This window comes from Primulina tabacum, chromosome 3 (genome assembly GCF_025594145.1).
Source record: "Primulina tabacum isolate GXHZ01 chromosome 3, ASM2559414v2, whole genome shotgun sequence".
Taxonomy (NCBI): domain Eukaryota; kingdom Viridiplantae; phylum Streptophyta; class Magnoliopsida; order Lamiales; family Gesneriaceae; genus Primulina; species Primulina tabacum.
This window is the reverse complement of record NC_134552.1, coordinates 34,626,288-34,641,487: the sequence shown is the minus strand read 5'-3', so window position 1 is coordinate 34,641,487 and position 15,200 is coordinate 34,626,288. Positions and strand designations below refer to the sequence as shown.

Sequence of the window (15,200 nt, the reverse complement as noted above, 5' to 3'; positions counted from 1 at the left end):
TTGGCTCGATTCAGAATATCAGCAAAATTACTCGGTTGTTTCACATTCACCAATGTGCGTATCTCCGGATTCAGTCCCTGGATAAACTGATTAGATACAGCTGTATCATTTCTAGCCACTTGAGGAGCAAAATGTAGTAAGGTGAAAAACTGGGCCAAATACTCATCGACATTCAACTGACCCTGTCTTAAATTTATAAACTCTGCACCTTTATCCTCTCTGTATGATAGAGGTACAAATCTTTGATAAAATTCGACTTTGAAAATTTTCCACGTAATCATGGAACCACGCTGTGCTATGGCTTCCCTAGTTACCAGCCACCAACTCCTAGCGGCTTCCCGTAGTTGATTCCCAACCAGTTTAACTCTACAATCATCTGTGAACCCCAGAAATTCAAGTAACATTTCTATATCCTCCAACAAATCCTCACAATCGCCTGGCGCCTCAATACCCCTCAGAATCGGCGGTTGAAATGACTGAAATCTCATCAACTGTGTTTCCATCAGAGTTTCTGATACATCCATCAGATCAGTCGAAGACTACCTCGTTCTCGCACTCTTCTAGGAGGAATATCTGATAATCACAGATGTTAGTGGTAACAGGAGACAAATCCGTCTCAATACCAATCTTGATCTGCTTACCTCTGATCAAGAATTGGTTCTGATCCAGTTTCAACTAATACATATTACCAAATCAACTCAGATATTCAGGTAACATGTAGCTTAATAGCCAGTAAAAACATACTGAAATCTTAGCATATACAATGTAATTTCAACATTATATTCAATCATATGCTATATAAATCCAGGCAGTAAAATATAATATCAAGCTAGCATACACAATGTAAATCAACATTATAAGTAAATCACATGCTAGCAATCATATGCAGGAAAGATAACTCAATCTACCCCGCTCACTCTCTTCTATCTTAATTTCAAGAACTACAGTTCTAGAACCTACTGTGCTGGAACCTAATGCTCTGATACCACCTGTTGTGGGGACCCGGACGTTAACTCATTCTTTAATCGTCTTTAGGAATAATTCAAACAATTATAATAAACAGGGTCTAAATTTTTTTTTTAAATACAAAGCGGAAACGTAATGTAATTCAATTCAAATTACATATTAAACATAATTATACAAATCTTGTATTATCTACAAGAATTCAACTAGGTTCAACTATATATCAGTGCTGAATCCTAAGTTGCCTCGAAGCCCGGATCTCCACGCTATCTAGTCCAGCCTCGTTCTCTTCTTGACCCTGATCCTATCCCACCTGTTGCCATGCATACATACAAACAAGACAACATCAGGATAACTCCGGTGAGAATTACATTCTCAGTATAAATCATGTATACATGCAATCATAAAAACAATATAAAAGCTTATAACAGATATTTCTATCATGTATTCAGATTAGAATATAAATCCATATCAAAAATAAATCTTATTCTAAACATGTACCATTATCAGGAACGTAAATCAATATGTACCATATTCAGGAACATAATCAACATGAATCAATATAACTGTCAATTAGACTCGTGACTTCACATTTAAGACTAGACTCAATCCTAGTCTAGGGATCCCGGTTTCCAGAAGTTAGCATTCCCATATCGACCAACAGTAATAGCAAAGACTCCAGTTCTATCCACGTCGATAGGGTATCGATCACCAGTAATAGAAGAAATATTAATTCTATCCACATCGATATGGTATCGATCACCAGCAATAGAAGAAGTTCGTATTCTGTAATGCCCTAGATTGTATGTGGATAAAATGAAAAGATGAAGTGTTGCTTGAAGAAAGGGACCGCACCCGGGCCTAGAGAAGCACCGCACCCGCGGTGCATGGACAAAAAGTTAGTCATTTTTACAGTAGGGTCACCCACCGCACCCGCGGTCCAAGAAGAAATGCACCCACGGTTGATGGACAGAGAGTTGGAAATTAATTACAGAAATGACACCGCACCCGCGGTTCAAATGTAACCGCACCCGCGTTGATGTCACCGCACCCACGGTCGTCGATTTTGGAAAATGAATGGATTGCCGAAGCTTGAGCGCAGCCGCGGTTCATGAACTACCGCACCCGCGGTCATACGTGTTACTTGGAAAATATAACACTTGCCCTTAACCATGCAATATAATGAGTTGTCCTTGTTCCTTTCCTTCTTCAGCAGATAGAACCGAGAGATTCAGGGGAGTAAGCTTCAACTTTTCTTGTGCTCTTGAGCTTGTGATTTTGAAAGATTCACACATCCAAACTTTAATCCGATTTCGGGTTTGAGATCCTCTCTTGCTATTGGCTACAAAAGGAAGTAAGTATTGTTAACTTTCAACATGTTTTGAAGTTAAGAGGTTGAAGAAATCAGATATTGATGGTTATTATGCATTCTTGTGATGTCTCCGAACGTATACTTGAAAACGGATCGAAGAAAGATTTATCGTATGTGATTATTTTGTATTTTCAGAAAATGTGTATAGGAGATTATGCAGATTTTGAAGTGTGGTGGATGATTATTGAGAATTGGGAATTGTTGATATCATATATGTGTTATTGAGTTGATCGGTATCGAAATAATACGTCGTTATGCCGTCCAAAATGTACCGAGAATGAATATTGTTACGTATATGTATGGATTGAATAGAATGTTGATCTTGTATCTATTGAACATTACCATTTCAGATTCATTGTTCCTCACTTCGACTTCGAGACCTCGACATCGATAAAAGTTCAACAAGAAAGGTATAATGCATGTTTTGTTTGGGGAAAACACAACTCAAAAGAGATTCAGTTTGAGTTTCCCAACAAAATCACATACTAGAATTATTGTTTATCTTTTTATATGATAATGCCTTGTTTATAGATTTATATTCAAGCCTTAGAGATAGGAGAGTCATTGGCAGACTTGCCAAACTAGATGTTCGGTGGTATCGACGCTTCGGACCAGATTCAATCCGATTGTAGACATTCGATACAGATATGACCGAAGTCTAGGAATAAGACGTACAGTCACCCCGATTGGGAGGGTAGGTGACAGCCATTGACGTCTTATTCACACCGGGATCCCTAGAGTAGAGTCGATTCGAGTCAAGACATGATTTGATTTGAATTGCATGTTTAGATAGATCGGTTTCATAGACTATGGAGCCCTTGTTATTGCTTTCATGCATGATTTATGATTTCGTATCAGCATGTATACATGTTTTATACTGGGATTTGTTCTCACCGGAGTTTCCGGCTGTTGTTATGTCTGTATGTGTGCATAACAACAAGTGGGGCAGGATCAGGGTCACGTCAGAGATGAGATTAAGATAGCGTGGTGACTACGGGCACAGAAAATCACTAGTGATATTGTACTAGATTTGTACTACTCGTAATTTATGGTTTGTATTAAACATTTGTGATGTGTTTGTAGTAAAACATGACATATATATTATATGTGTTGTAATTAAATAAAGAAAGATATTATGCGTAGTATTTACATTTGAATTAATGTTAAAAAGCGAAAATTTGACCCACATTTTGAATAAAGATCCAATTAATCCCGAAAAGAATTGAGTTAGAGCCCGGGTCCCTACATATTCTATCCACATCGGTATATAGTATCGATCACCAGTAATAGAAAGAACTTCGATTCTATCCACATCGATATAATATCGATCACAAGTAATAGAAGAAGTTATGATTCTATCCATATCGATACGGTACCGATCACCAGTAATAGAATAAGCTCCAATTCTATTCACATCGATATAATATCGATCATCAGTAATAGAAGAAGTTATAATTCTATCCACATCGATAGCCAAACATCCGGTGACAGACTTTGGCACAATCGCCCATAGACTATCTTGTGACATCGTGCAATGTGCCCGTGGCGATCCCACCACTATCAGGCACTTCTGTCACAAGACTACTCGTCTAATACCTGCTGTCTATAAATCAAGAGAACAAGTACATCAATCAAATCAATATCATAAGGTAAAGTATGTGGTTTAGGGAAACTCGAGCCAAACCTCACTCGAGTTGTGCAATCCCAACTCAACATTAATTTATACCTTTCTCTTCTCGCTCTGACAAAGACGAAGTCCTGCATTCAATCCTGTCCATTCTCAATCTGGTAATAACAATACCGAACAGACACAATATCAGTACATAACTCAATTCAACACCTGTTCTGATCAATACTCAAATCAAAACATAATCTGATCAATGCCAATCGACATATGGTATCACAATACCATCTCAATCAATACCGAATCTGATCAATATCAATTAACTGATGTTTTGACGGCATAAAAATACAGTCTCAATAACCCCGTCAATTCCAACACCACAGATATAATACCAGAACTCATAATCAATATCGGTGCAATTCATAATTTCACCAACAACACCAATCTGATATCGAATCTTAATCAAATCGACTCCGAAAATCATAATAATTCCATAATCAGTCTGTTTCTTAATCTGACTTCGATTCTATGATGTCTAACATGTCAAGAACATAATATATGAATTTCATTCAATTCTGACAACATCATAATTTCAGAATATGTCACAACGTAACAAAACTTACGTCCAGTTGTAGACTGCGTTGATAGGAACACAGTACTGAAGTCGGATTCAAAATCAGACGGACGGTTCGCTCGTAACTTGAATTTCTCCCGAAGCTTCCCTCGGCTTCGTCCTCTTTCAATTCTGAGGAACAATCGCTTGTACCTATATATATATATATACCCTGCATGCTCAAGGAAACGTGGCTCGTTCCTTCAAGAAACACGTCTCGCGCATATGCGCGATATTTACCGGCGCATATACGCGAGACACCATTTCTCGGCGCGTGTGTCTCGGCATCTCTCACGCATATGCGCGCCTTCCGTTGCGCATGTGCACCGAACTCACTGCCCTGCTCGCGCATATGCGCCCGTTCACGTCGCGCATAGGCACCGAGCATTTCCTTGCCTACTGGACACCTCGCGCATATGCGCGCCCACACGCCGCGCATATGCGCGGGGTCTTCTGTCCACTCCGCGCAAGACTCGCGCATCACGTCACGCATGTGCGCGAGCACACCTCCTTGCACATACATTGTGCGTCTTTTCTTACCTTTTCCGGTCCACTCTGTTCCGTCTATAATTACCTTGATTAATCAATAAATCATTCCAGAATAATCTCAGATTACGGTAAATATACCCCAAATCATTTCCGATTACGGTAATCAAATTCTCGGGCCTTACATGTGATGGATCTAGTTCGTACTTTCTCAACATAGAAACATGAAATACATCATGAATGGCAGATAAAGCTGGTAGCAATGCTAACCGATAAGCAAGATCCCCAACTCGATAAAGGATCTCGTATGGACCAACATATCGAGGTGATAACTTCCCTCACATGCCAAATCGAAAAGTGCCTCTAAATGGAGATATTTTCAAAAACACTTTGTCGCCTTTCTGGAATTCCAAGGGTTGTCTTCGTTTAATCGCATGACTCGTTTGACGATCCTGAGCAGCTTTCATCCGCTGTCGAATCAACTGAACCTTATCATTCATTTCCTGTATCATTTCAGGTCCACTCATTTGTCTCTCACCAATTTCATCCCAGAATAAGGGTGATCTACATCGTCTCCCATACAAATTTTCAAACGGTGCCATACCAATGCTTGTTTCAAAGCTATTATTATAAAAAAATTCTACCAATGCTTGTTTCAAAGCTATTATTATAAGAAAATTCTACCAATGGTAAAGCATCTTGCCATCCCTTTTTAAAATCCATCATAATCACACGTAACATATTGTAAGGCCCGAGATTTTAATTACTGTAATCCGAGATTAATCTGAAATGATTTATTGATTAATTGATATGATTATAGACAGAAAAGATCAGACCGGGGGAGCCGAAAGAAGATTTGACATGTTGTGCAAGAAGAGTCCCCGCGCACATGCGCGACATGTATGGGCGCACATGCGCGAGGAAGACAGAACCATGCGCGCACATGCGCGACCTCAATACGCGCACATGCGCGGAACATCCAGAGAGTTCGGCGCACATGCGCGGCGGAAGGCGCGCATATGCGCGAGCCATGCGAGAAGCCAAGAGAGAATTCAAGAGAGTTCGGCGCATGTGCGCGACGTAGACGTAGATGGCGCACATGCGCGTGATGTGCAGAATGTTCGGCGCATATGCGCGAGCAGACAAAAGATGCTGGTTCAAACTACCGCGCATATGCGCGACGTAGATGGCGCATATGCGCGCGACATGCAGAACAAGAAGAAGCCACTTGTCTTTTTAGATGCAACGTGTATATATATATGTATATACAAGCAATTGGTTCCTTAGAATTGAAAGAAGAGAGAAACGAAAGCTCCAAGTTCCTGATGTGCGAAAATTGAACGTCACGCAAATTCCGTTCATCTGATTTTAAATCTGAGTTCAGTACCGAGTTCCTAGCGACGACAGCTTCAACTGGACGTAAGTTTTGTTACGTTTGAACATGATTTAAAAATATGATATTGTCAGAATTGAATAGGAATCATATATGGTGTTTCTGATACACTGGAAATCGTATAATCGAAGTCAGATTAAAGAACAAACTGGTTATGTAATTGTTATGATTTTTGGAATTGATTAATTGAGAATCGATATCAGATTTGTATTGTTATTGAAATTATGAGTTGCACCGATATTGATTATGAATTCTGGTATTGTATCTGTGATGTTGAGATTGACGAGGTTATCGAGACTGTATTGTTATGTCGTCGAAACATCCGTGAATTGATATTGATCAGATACGGTATTGGTTGAGATTGTATTGTGGTACCATATGTCGATTGGCACTGATCAAATTATGTTTTGATTTGAGTACTGATCAGAACAGGTTTTGAACTGAGTTATGTACTGATATTGTATCTATTCAATTGTCATTATCAGATTTGATATGGACAGACTTGACTTCGATACTTCGTCTTCGTCGGACCGAGAAGATAAAGGTATAAATTAATGTTGAGTTAGGATTGCACAACTCGAGTGAGGTTTGACTCGAGTTTCCTTAAATCACATACTTTACCTTATTGTATTGATTTGATTGATGTACTTGTTCTCTTGATTTATAGACAGCAGGTATTAGACGAGTAATCTTGTGACAGAAGTGCCTGATAGTGGTGGGATCGCCACGGGCACATTGCACGATGTCACAAGATAGTGTATTGGCGATAGTGCCAAAGTCTGTCTCCGGATGTTTGGCTATCGATGTGGATAGAAATGTGGCTTCTTCTATTACTGGTGATCGGTACCGTATCGATGTGGATAGAATTATAACTTCTTCTATTACTGATGATCGATATTATATCGATGTGGATAGAATCGGAGTTTCTTCTATTACTGGTGATCGATACTATATCGATGTGGATAGAATCAGAGCTTCTTCTATTACTGGTGATCGATACCATATCGACGTGGATAGAACTGGAGTCTTTTCTATTACTGTTGGTCGATATGGGAATACACCCATCTGGAAACCGGGATCCCTAGACTAGGATTGAGTCTTGTCTAAAATGTGAAGTCATGAGTCTAATTGACAGTTTATATTGAGTTACGTTGATTATGTTCCTGAATATGGTACATGATGAATTATATTCTTGATGATGGTACATGTTTAGAATAGGATTTATTCTTGATATGGATTTATATTCTGATTTGAATACATGTTAGACATATCTGTTATATGCTTTTATATTCTTTTTATGATTGCATGTTTACATGATTTATACCGAGAATGTAATTCTCACCGAAGTTATCCGGCTGTTGTCTTGTTTGTATGTGTGCATGGCAACAGGTGGGATAGGATCAGGGTCAAGAAGAGAACGAGGCTGGACTAGATAGCGTGGAGATCTGGGCTTCGAAGCAACTTAGGATTCAGCACTGATATATAGTTGAACCTAGTTGAATTCTTGTAGATAATACAAGATTTGTATGTTTATATTTAATATGTAATTTGAATTGAATTACATTACGTTTCCGCTTTGTATTTTAAAAAAAATTTAGACCCTGTTTATTATAATTGTTTGAATTATTCCTAAAGACGATTAAGGAATGAATTAGCGTCCGGGTCCCCACAACAGGTGGTATCAGAGCATTAGGTTCCAGAACATTAGGTTCTAGAACTGTAGGTTCTTGAGACTGAGATAGAAGCTAGTGAGCGGGGTAGAATGTGTTTTCTTTCCTGCATGTGATTGATAGCATGTGATTTACTTATAATGTGGAATTACATTGTGTATGCTAGCATGCTATTATGTTTATTGCTTTTAAATACATCTTACCTGAATACCTGAGTTGATTTGGTAATGTGTTTGATTTGAAAATAAATCGGAACCAATTCTTGATCAGAGGTAAGCTGATCAGAAAGGGACTGAGATTGATTTATCTCATGTGATACTAAACCTTGTGGTAATCAGATATCCCTCCAAGAAGGATTCGAGAATTGGGTAGTACTTCGATTGATCAGATGGATGAGACAGAAACTTTGATGGAAACACAGATGAAGAGGTTTCAATCGTTTCAACCGCCGATTTTGAAGGGTACTGAGATGTCTGAAGAGTGTCAGAATTGGTTAGATGACATAGAACTGTTGTTTGATTTGCTTAAGTATTCAGATGAACAGAGAATTAAATTGGTGCCCAATCAGTTACACGAGGTCGCTAGGAGTTGGTGGATTACAACTAAAAGAGTATTAGAACAACGGGGTACGGTGATTACGTGGGAAATCTTTAAAGTTGAATTTTATCGAAGATTCTTCTCAGGATCGTACCGAGAGGACAAGAGAGCAGAGTTTGAGAATTTGAGACAAGGCCAACTGAATATTGAAGAATATGTTGCTAAATTCTCTACTCTACTGCATTTTGTTCCTCAGATAGCTAGGAATAATGAAGCTGTAAGAGCTGAGGCGAGTCTGATTAGACAACAAGAAAGGTTGTGTGCAATGCAACCCCAGACACAACAATTCCCCCTCCGATTGGATAGTGGCAGTATGAGTTGGAAGCAAGATGTGTTGAAAGCTTGAAAGAAACAGTTCGAGAAGTTAGGGAGCGGTTCATCTAGCTCCAGTGGTTCTAGCCCGAGTTATACTGGAGTTTATTGCAGGACCTGTGGAGGGAGACATCCCATGGAGCAGTGCCAGGGAGTGACTGGTAGGTGCAATATCTGTAAACAGCAGGGACACTTTGCTAGAGTCTGTCCACAGAGAAGTTCCTGAAGATTTCAGGGAGCAGAATCATCTGGTGGTAGTGATCGAGGAACAGACCCAGGACACACATGATGATATAGTGGCAGGTAATAATCTTTTATGATTATGTTGCATATGTATTGATATATACTAATGCATTCCCTACGATTATCTTTGACTGAGTTGTATTGATATATATTGTACCTGTTGGGTCTATATTACTGTAGTATTTAACTTTGTACCTTTTGGGGAGAGAAATTGATATCAGTGAATTCTGTGATATATTGTGTACTGCAGTAAGGTGAGAATGAAATCGAGTTAGACTATGTTGTACTTGTGTTGTCCGATTCTGACCACATTATTGATATTGATGTGTTAGCAAGTACAGAACTATTATAGATTCTTGCCAGGAGATGGTAAGATTCGGACCTGAAATGGCCGATGAACGAATGATATACGGTAAGGATTCTCGATTTTGAATTCCTTGATATCCGTATTATGTATGATTCGATGATTATCGAAAAGAATGGTGTAATTCCTTATGTATTCAGTTGATTACTGAAGTTGAGCCTATCTGGGAATGATTTGTCAGTAGCAGGAGAGTTGCTATAGTCGTTCCAGATGAAATTCTGGGTTTGTATTATATCAGAGAGAGCGACTTCAGCCTTGATTTGATATCAGAACTTCAGAACGTTCAAGCCGGCTCAGAGCTGATGCTGAAAATTACAGCAGTTCCGAAGTTTGATCAGATTGTTCAGAACTTGATTTCGATAGTCAGAACAGTGTGTCAATCAGAATACCAGGTAGGTAATGCTTTATTTTATATAATTAGCTGATTTGTTTGTGCCAGATAATTCGAATTTGAAATAACAGGTATTGTCAGAGGCACACAGTAATAGATTCAGTATTTTCTGGTAACAGGAAATGTGTGATAATTCGAACGGACAGTTTTGATGTAAATGAACGAAATCAGTTATGTCAGAATTTGTATTGAAATGTCTAAATCGCTGACAGATGAGGACAGGAAGATAGAAACCAGGAGATTGAATATACATATTATTGATTCCTGAATAGAAATAGGAGTATAATTCTATGGATCTGGTGATAGACTTACCGAAATCGTGCAAAGAATGTATCAGGATATGGTTATGATTGAACGATTGTTCAAATCGGCATATGTATATAGTACAGGATGACGTACAGATATGACTAGACGACTGAGAGGTATGTCAGAAAAGGGGTCAGATTGTATTGAATGCCAGAGTTAATTATATCATACCGTGATTTTTGGTTGATTTTATACTTTTGGCAGAATGTATAGCATGATTTTTTATCTATGGTTTATAGATTGACGGATAGTCGGAGCGAACTATCTAGATACTGGAGGATATTCAGGAACTGTAGTGCTGGATTTTAGCACTAGTGACCTGATATCTTGTCACTTTATGAAATATTGTACAATAATAGCTATTAGATGAGTATCGAGATAGCTCTAGTCGAGGTATTGTACAGTGAGAACTGCGAATTTCCTTTATATGGGGATGATACTGCGGTGATACCTGAGATTGGATTTGATGGGATCAAAGATTTGATAAAGAAAATGAAACTGATTCAGAAGCAAAGGAAGGTAGCTCGGAAGTTGATATGAAATATGCCAACGTCAGGTGATGACTGTTGGTATTTGAAGCCGAGATTGAGTTGAGGAGCTATTGATTGGTATATACGGATGTTGTATAGCCAATATTTGCAATTAATTTTATCAGAATGATCTTAAGTAGTATGATGATATTATACTTCTTGAATTCTTCTTCAGATTGAAATCAAGGATGCGTGAAAGAATGAAAATTCAGAATGAAGACTATTCTGCTGTTGGAAATACAGTAAAGTTAGCAGGGCATTAAGAGAGACAGAATCTGATATAAGATTAAGATTTCAAAATGATTTTATAGAATGAGTTGCCTGAATTAACCTCTATTATACATTTCTTCTTTATCTGAATTGATTGCCTGTGATTTCGAGGACGAAATCATATCTTAGAGGGGAGAACTAATTCATTCTTTAATCGTCTTTAGGAATAATTCAAACAATTATAATAAACAGGGTCTAAATTTTTTTTTAAAATACAAATCGGAACGTAATGTAATTCAATTCAAATTACACATATCCTCTAACGTTTGAATTGTACACTCAGTCTGGCCATCAGTTTGAGGATGATAAGAAGTAGTCATAGCCAAACGCGTACCCATAGCTTCTTGGAAACTACCCCAAAATTTAGAAGCAAACCATGTTAGAGTAGGTGCCCGTTGAGCCAAGTGTTGGCCGAGGGTTCATGTTTAAACTCTATGTATAAACAATCTTTATTTTAATAATATTTGAAATTATTATTTTGGCACTTCTTTAACTGTATACCCATGCTAGTTGCATAGATAAAGTCCTTGAATATACAAATAGTAGAAAGAATATGAGATGCTCATATGATGAGTATCATGAAACTCATATTTGTAATACTGTATATTCTAAACAGTTTGTAGTCGATTTAGTCGTCGCTAAGAATGATATAGGCCGCTAGAGGTCAAGACTAGTATCTGCGATGTGAGTACCATGTTTGTAATGCCCGAAAATTTAAGTTGGTGATCAAAACTTATTAATGCATGAATTGATGAAGTGGAGTAAAAGCCATGGAAGAGTATGAATTATAATGTGGAGGATAGAACAAATGGCGCACATGCGCGGAGAAGGGCCCGCATATGCGCGAGACAGCGCACATGCACGGAAGTTGAACGCGCACATGCGCGCAGAGTCCAGAAGACCCCGCGCATATGCGCGAGATGGGGCGCGTATATGCGCCAGGGGCTGACATGCCAATGTACCGAGACAGTAGGTCTCGCGCATAGGCGCCGGTGGTGGTCGTGCATATGCGCGAGACGTGCAGAATGAAGAATAAGACACATGTCTTTCCCATGCATTTAACATGTAATCACCTTCCTTCTCCCTCACTTTGCAGCCAAAAGCACCGAGAGAAACATTGATAAATCCTCAAGTCTCATCATAGCTTAGATTTTGAATTGTGAAAGATCTAACCGTCCAATTATCGATCCGAGTTGAGATTCTTAATCCTCTTGACAAGAGCTTCGAAAGAGTATATATATTTATTACTTTCCAGCATGTTTGATATTTATGTGTGGGAGAAATTAATATATATTCTTGATAATATATGTTGTTGAGATGATGGAGTATATATATTTGACACCTGATCGAAGAACGGATATGATATGTGATTTTCTTCATTTTCCAGCATGTCTTGAGTTTGGAATATGCAGATTTCAGAATTAGTTGAATAGGATTATGCAGAGTTGCAAGATTATAATGTGTTATGTTGAGGATTATGAGTTATTATTATTGAGTATTGATATTTGAATTGATCGGTATCGCGAGATTACGCCGTTATGCCGTCGAAATGTACCGAGATTGAATATTGATACGTATATGTATTCCTTTGAGTTAGAGGTTGATCTAGTACATTATGTATATGTTAATTCAGATTGGTATTGACAGATTTGATATCGAGATTTCAAGACTTCGACTTGTTCAAACCGAGACTACGACATGAAAGATATAATTCAATGTTTATTCGGGAAGACACAACTCGAATTAGATCCAATTTGAGTTTCCCAAAATCACATACTAGATTGTTTATAATTGATATGGTTATGCCTTGTCTATAGAGTTGTAGCAATGCATATGAGATAGGTGAGTCGTTGACAGATATGCCAAGATACCGGATGTTCGGTGATGTCGATGTACGTAGGAGAAGATCGACTTCTATTGTAGATATTCGATACAGAGAGGACCGAAGTCCGGGAATAAGACATACCGCCACCCCGATTGGGAGCGTAGGTGGGAGATTGTTACGTCTTATTCACACCGGGATCCCTAGACTTAGATATGAGTTGAGTCAAAGAATAAGAGTTGAAGAGTTTTATCTGTATTCACTAATGTGTCATAAATACTGATTCATGTGTTATGATTTTGTATTTAATTGCATGACATGCATGTATACATGTTTTATACTGGGATTTGTTCTCACCGGAGTATCCGGCTGTTATTGTGTCTGTATGTGTGCATGACAACAGATGGAACAGGGACAAGATCAGGGTCAACGAGAGTGTGACTTAGGTTGGATAGCGTGGTGATTTCGGGCGTAGAAGACAACTAGATGTTCTACATGTGACATGTAGTTTGTTACCAACACTAGTTGTATAAATGAAATGGAACAAGACATGTACTTCTTTTAATGAAATAAATAGAGTTATCACATGTGTATAATCATATACCATAATTTATAATGTTTAAAATAATTTTTTTTATGACCCATTTTCTAGCAAAGATCCACTTAATCCCAAAGATAATTGAGTTAGAGCCCGGGTCCCCACAACAAGTGGTATCAGAGTAGTAGGTTCTATAGACTGGAATAGAAGTGAATGAGCGGGGTAGATTGAGTCGTCTTCCTTGCTTTGATGATGCTAGCATGCTATTAATTGTATGTTGATTTACGTATGTTATATATATGAAAGCATCTTTCTTGCAATAATACATGTTTACTTTCTTATCTGATTGATTGTGACATGTATTAAGAATAAAATGAATCATAACCGATTCTGGATCAGAGGTATATGATCAGAGAAGGACTGAAACAGATTGTATAGATTGTGTACTAATCCATTTGATAATCAGATATGCCTCCTCGAAGAGCAGCAGTGCCTGTACGTCCGGTACCAGAACAGGGCAGTACTTCTAATGATCCGATGGATGTTACTGCAACACCGATGGATACACTACTGAAACAGTTTCAATCCTGTAAACTGCCGACACTGAAAGGTACTGAGAGCGCTATTGAGTGCGAGAGCTGGTTAGATGACATCGAGATGTTATTTGAGTCCCTTGATTATACCGATGAGCGACGAGTGAAGTTAATTGTCCATCAACTGCATGAAGTAGCAAAGAATTGGTGGTTTACCATAGAGAGAGCGTTGGAGCATCGTGGCACAGAGATCACTTGGAAAGTCTTTAAAGCAGAGTTCTATCAACGCTTCTTTCCCTTGTCATACAGAAGAGATAAAGGTGCCGAGTTTGCTAATCTGAAACAGGGACCGCTGAACATCGAAGAGTATGTTGCTAAGTTCTTGACATTGCTCAGATTTGCTCCTTACGTTGCAGAGAATGACGAGGCCATTGCAGATCAGTTTATCAATGGCTTGAATCCTGATATCTTAACCCTAGTGAATACCGGCAGACTGAACAACTTTGCAGATTCCTTGAACCGAGCCAAGGGAGCGGAAACGGGACTGATTAAGCAATGAGGACTTTCGTACGCTGCTCCGATTCCGAGACCACCACAGCCCTCTTTTCAACCTCCTCCTAGATTCGAGAGTGGTGGTAGTAGCAGTGGCAAGAAAGATCAACTGAAAGCCCGAGGAAAACGGTTCAAGAAGTCGGGTAGCAGTTCATCAAGCTCAGGTGGGTCACGACAGAGGAGTCCTGGCCAGAGTTCAGATTATACAGGGGTGTATTGCAGTACTTGTGGAGGCAGACATCCTACAGATCACTATCAAGAGTGGTTGGGCGATGCAATATCTGCAAACAGCAAGGACATTTCGCCAGAGTCTGTCCACAGAGAGGGTCACAGAGATCTCAGGGTGCAGGATCATCTGCATCAGTACCTCAGCCTGAGAGGCAAGCATCATCTGTCCATTCCTTCCAGCCGCCACCTGCACAATCCCAGTCGAGGCCAGAAGGGAGCTAGACTGTGAGCCAACCTCCCAGACAGCAGGCTCGAGTATTTGCACTGGCAGAAGAGCAGGCCCAAGCTGCACCAGACGACGTGATAGCAGGTAACTATTTTCTTTGCAGTTATCCTGCTTATGTATTGATAGATACGGGTGCATCTCATACCTTCATTTCTGAGCGCTTTGCA

At 39.1% G+C, this 15,200-nt stretch overlaps 1 protein-coding gene across 1 annotated transcript; it reads left to right on the top strand.

Moving 5' to 3' along the window:
* The first annotated feature begins 13,962 nt into the window (after positions 1-13,962).
* LOC142538680 (uncharacterized) lies at positions 13,963-14,586 on the top strand. The gene is made up of 2 exons (XM_075643981.1): positions 13,963-14,255; positions 14,337-14,586. The coding sequence occupies exons 1-2, from the start codon at positions 13,963-13,965 to the stop codon at positions 14,584-14,586; spliced, it is 543 nt and encodes a 180-aa protein (XP_075500096.1).
* The last annotated feature ends 614 nt before the right edge of the window (positions 14,587-15,200 follow it).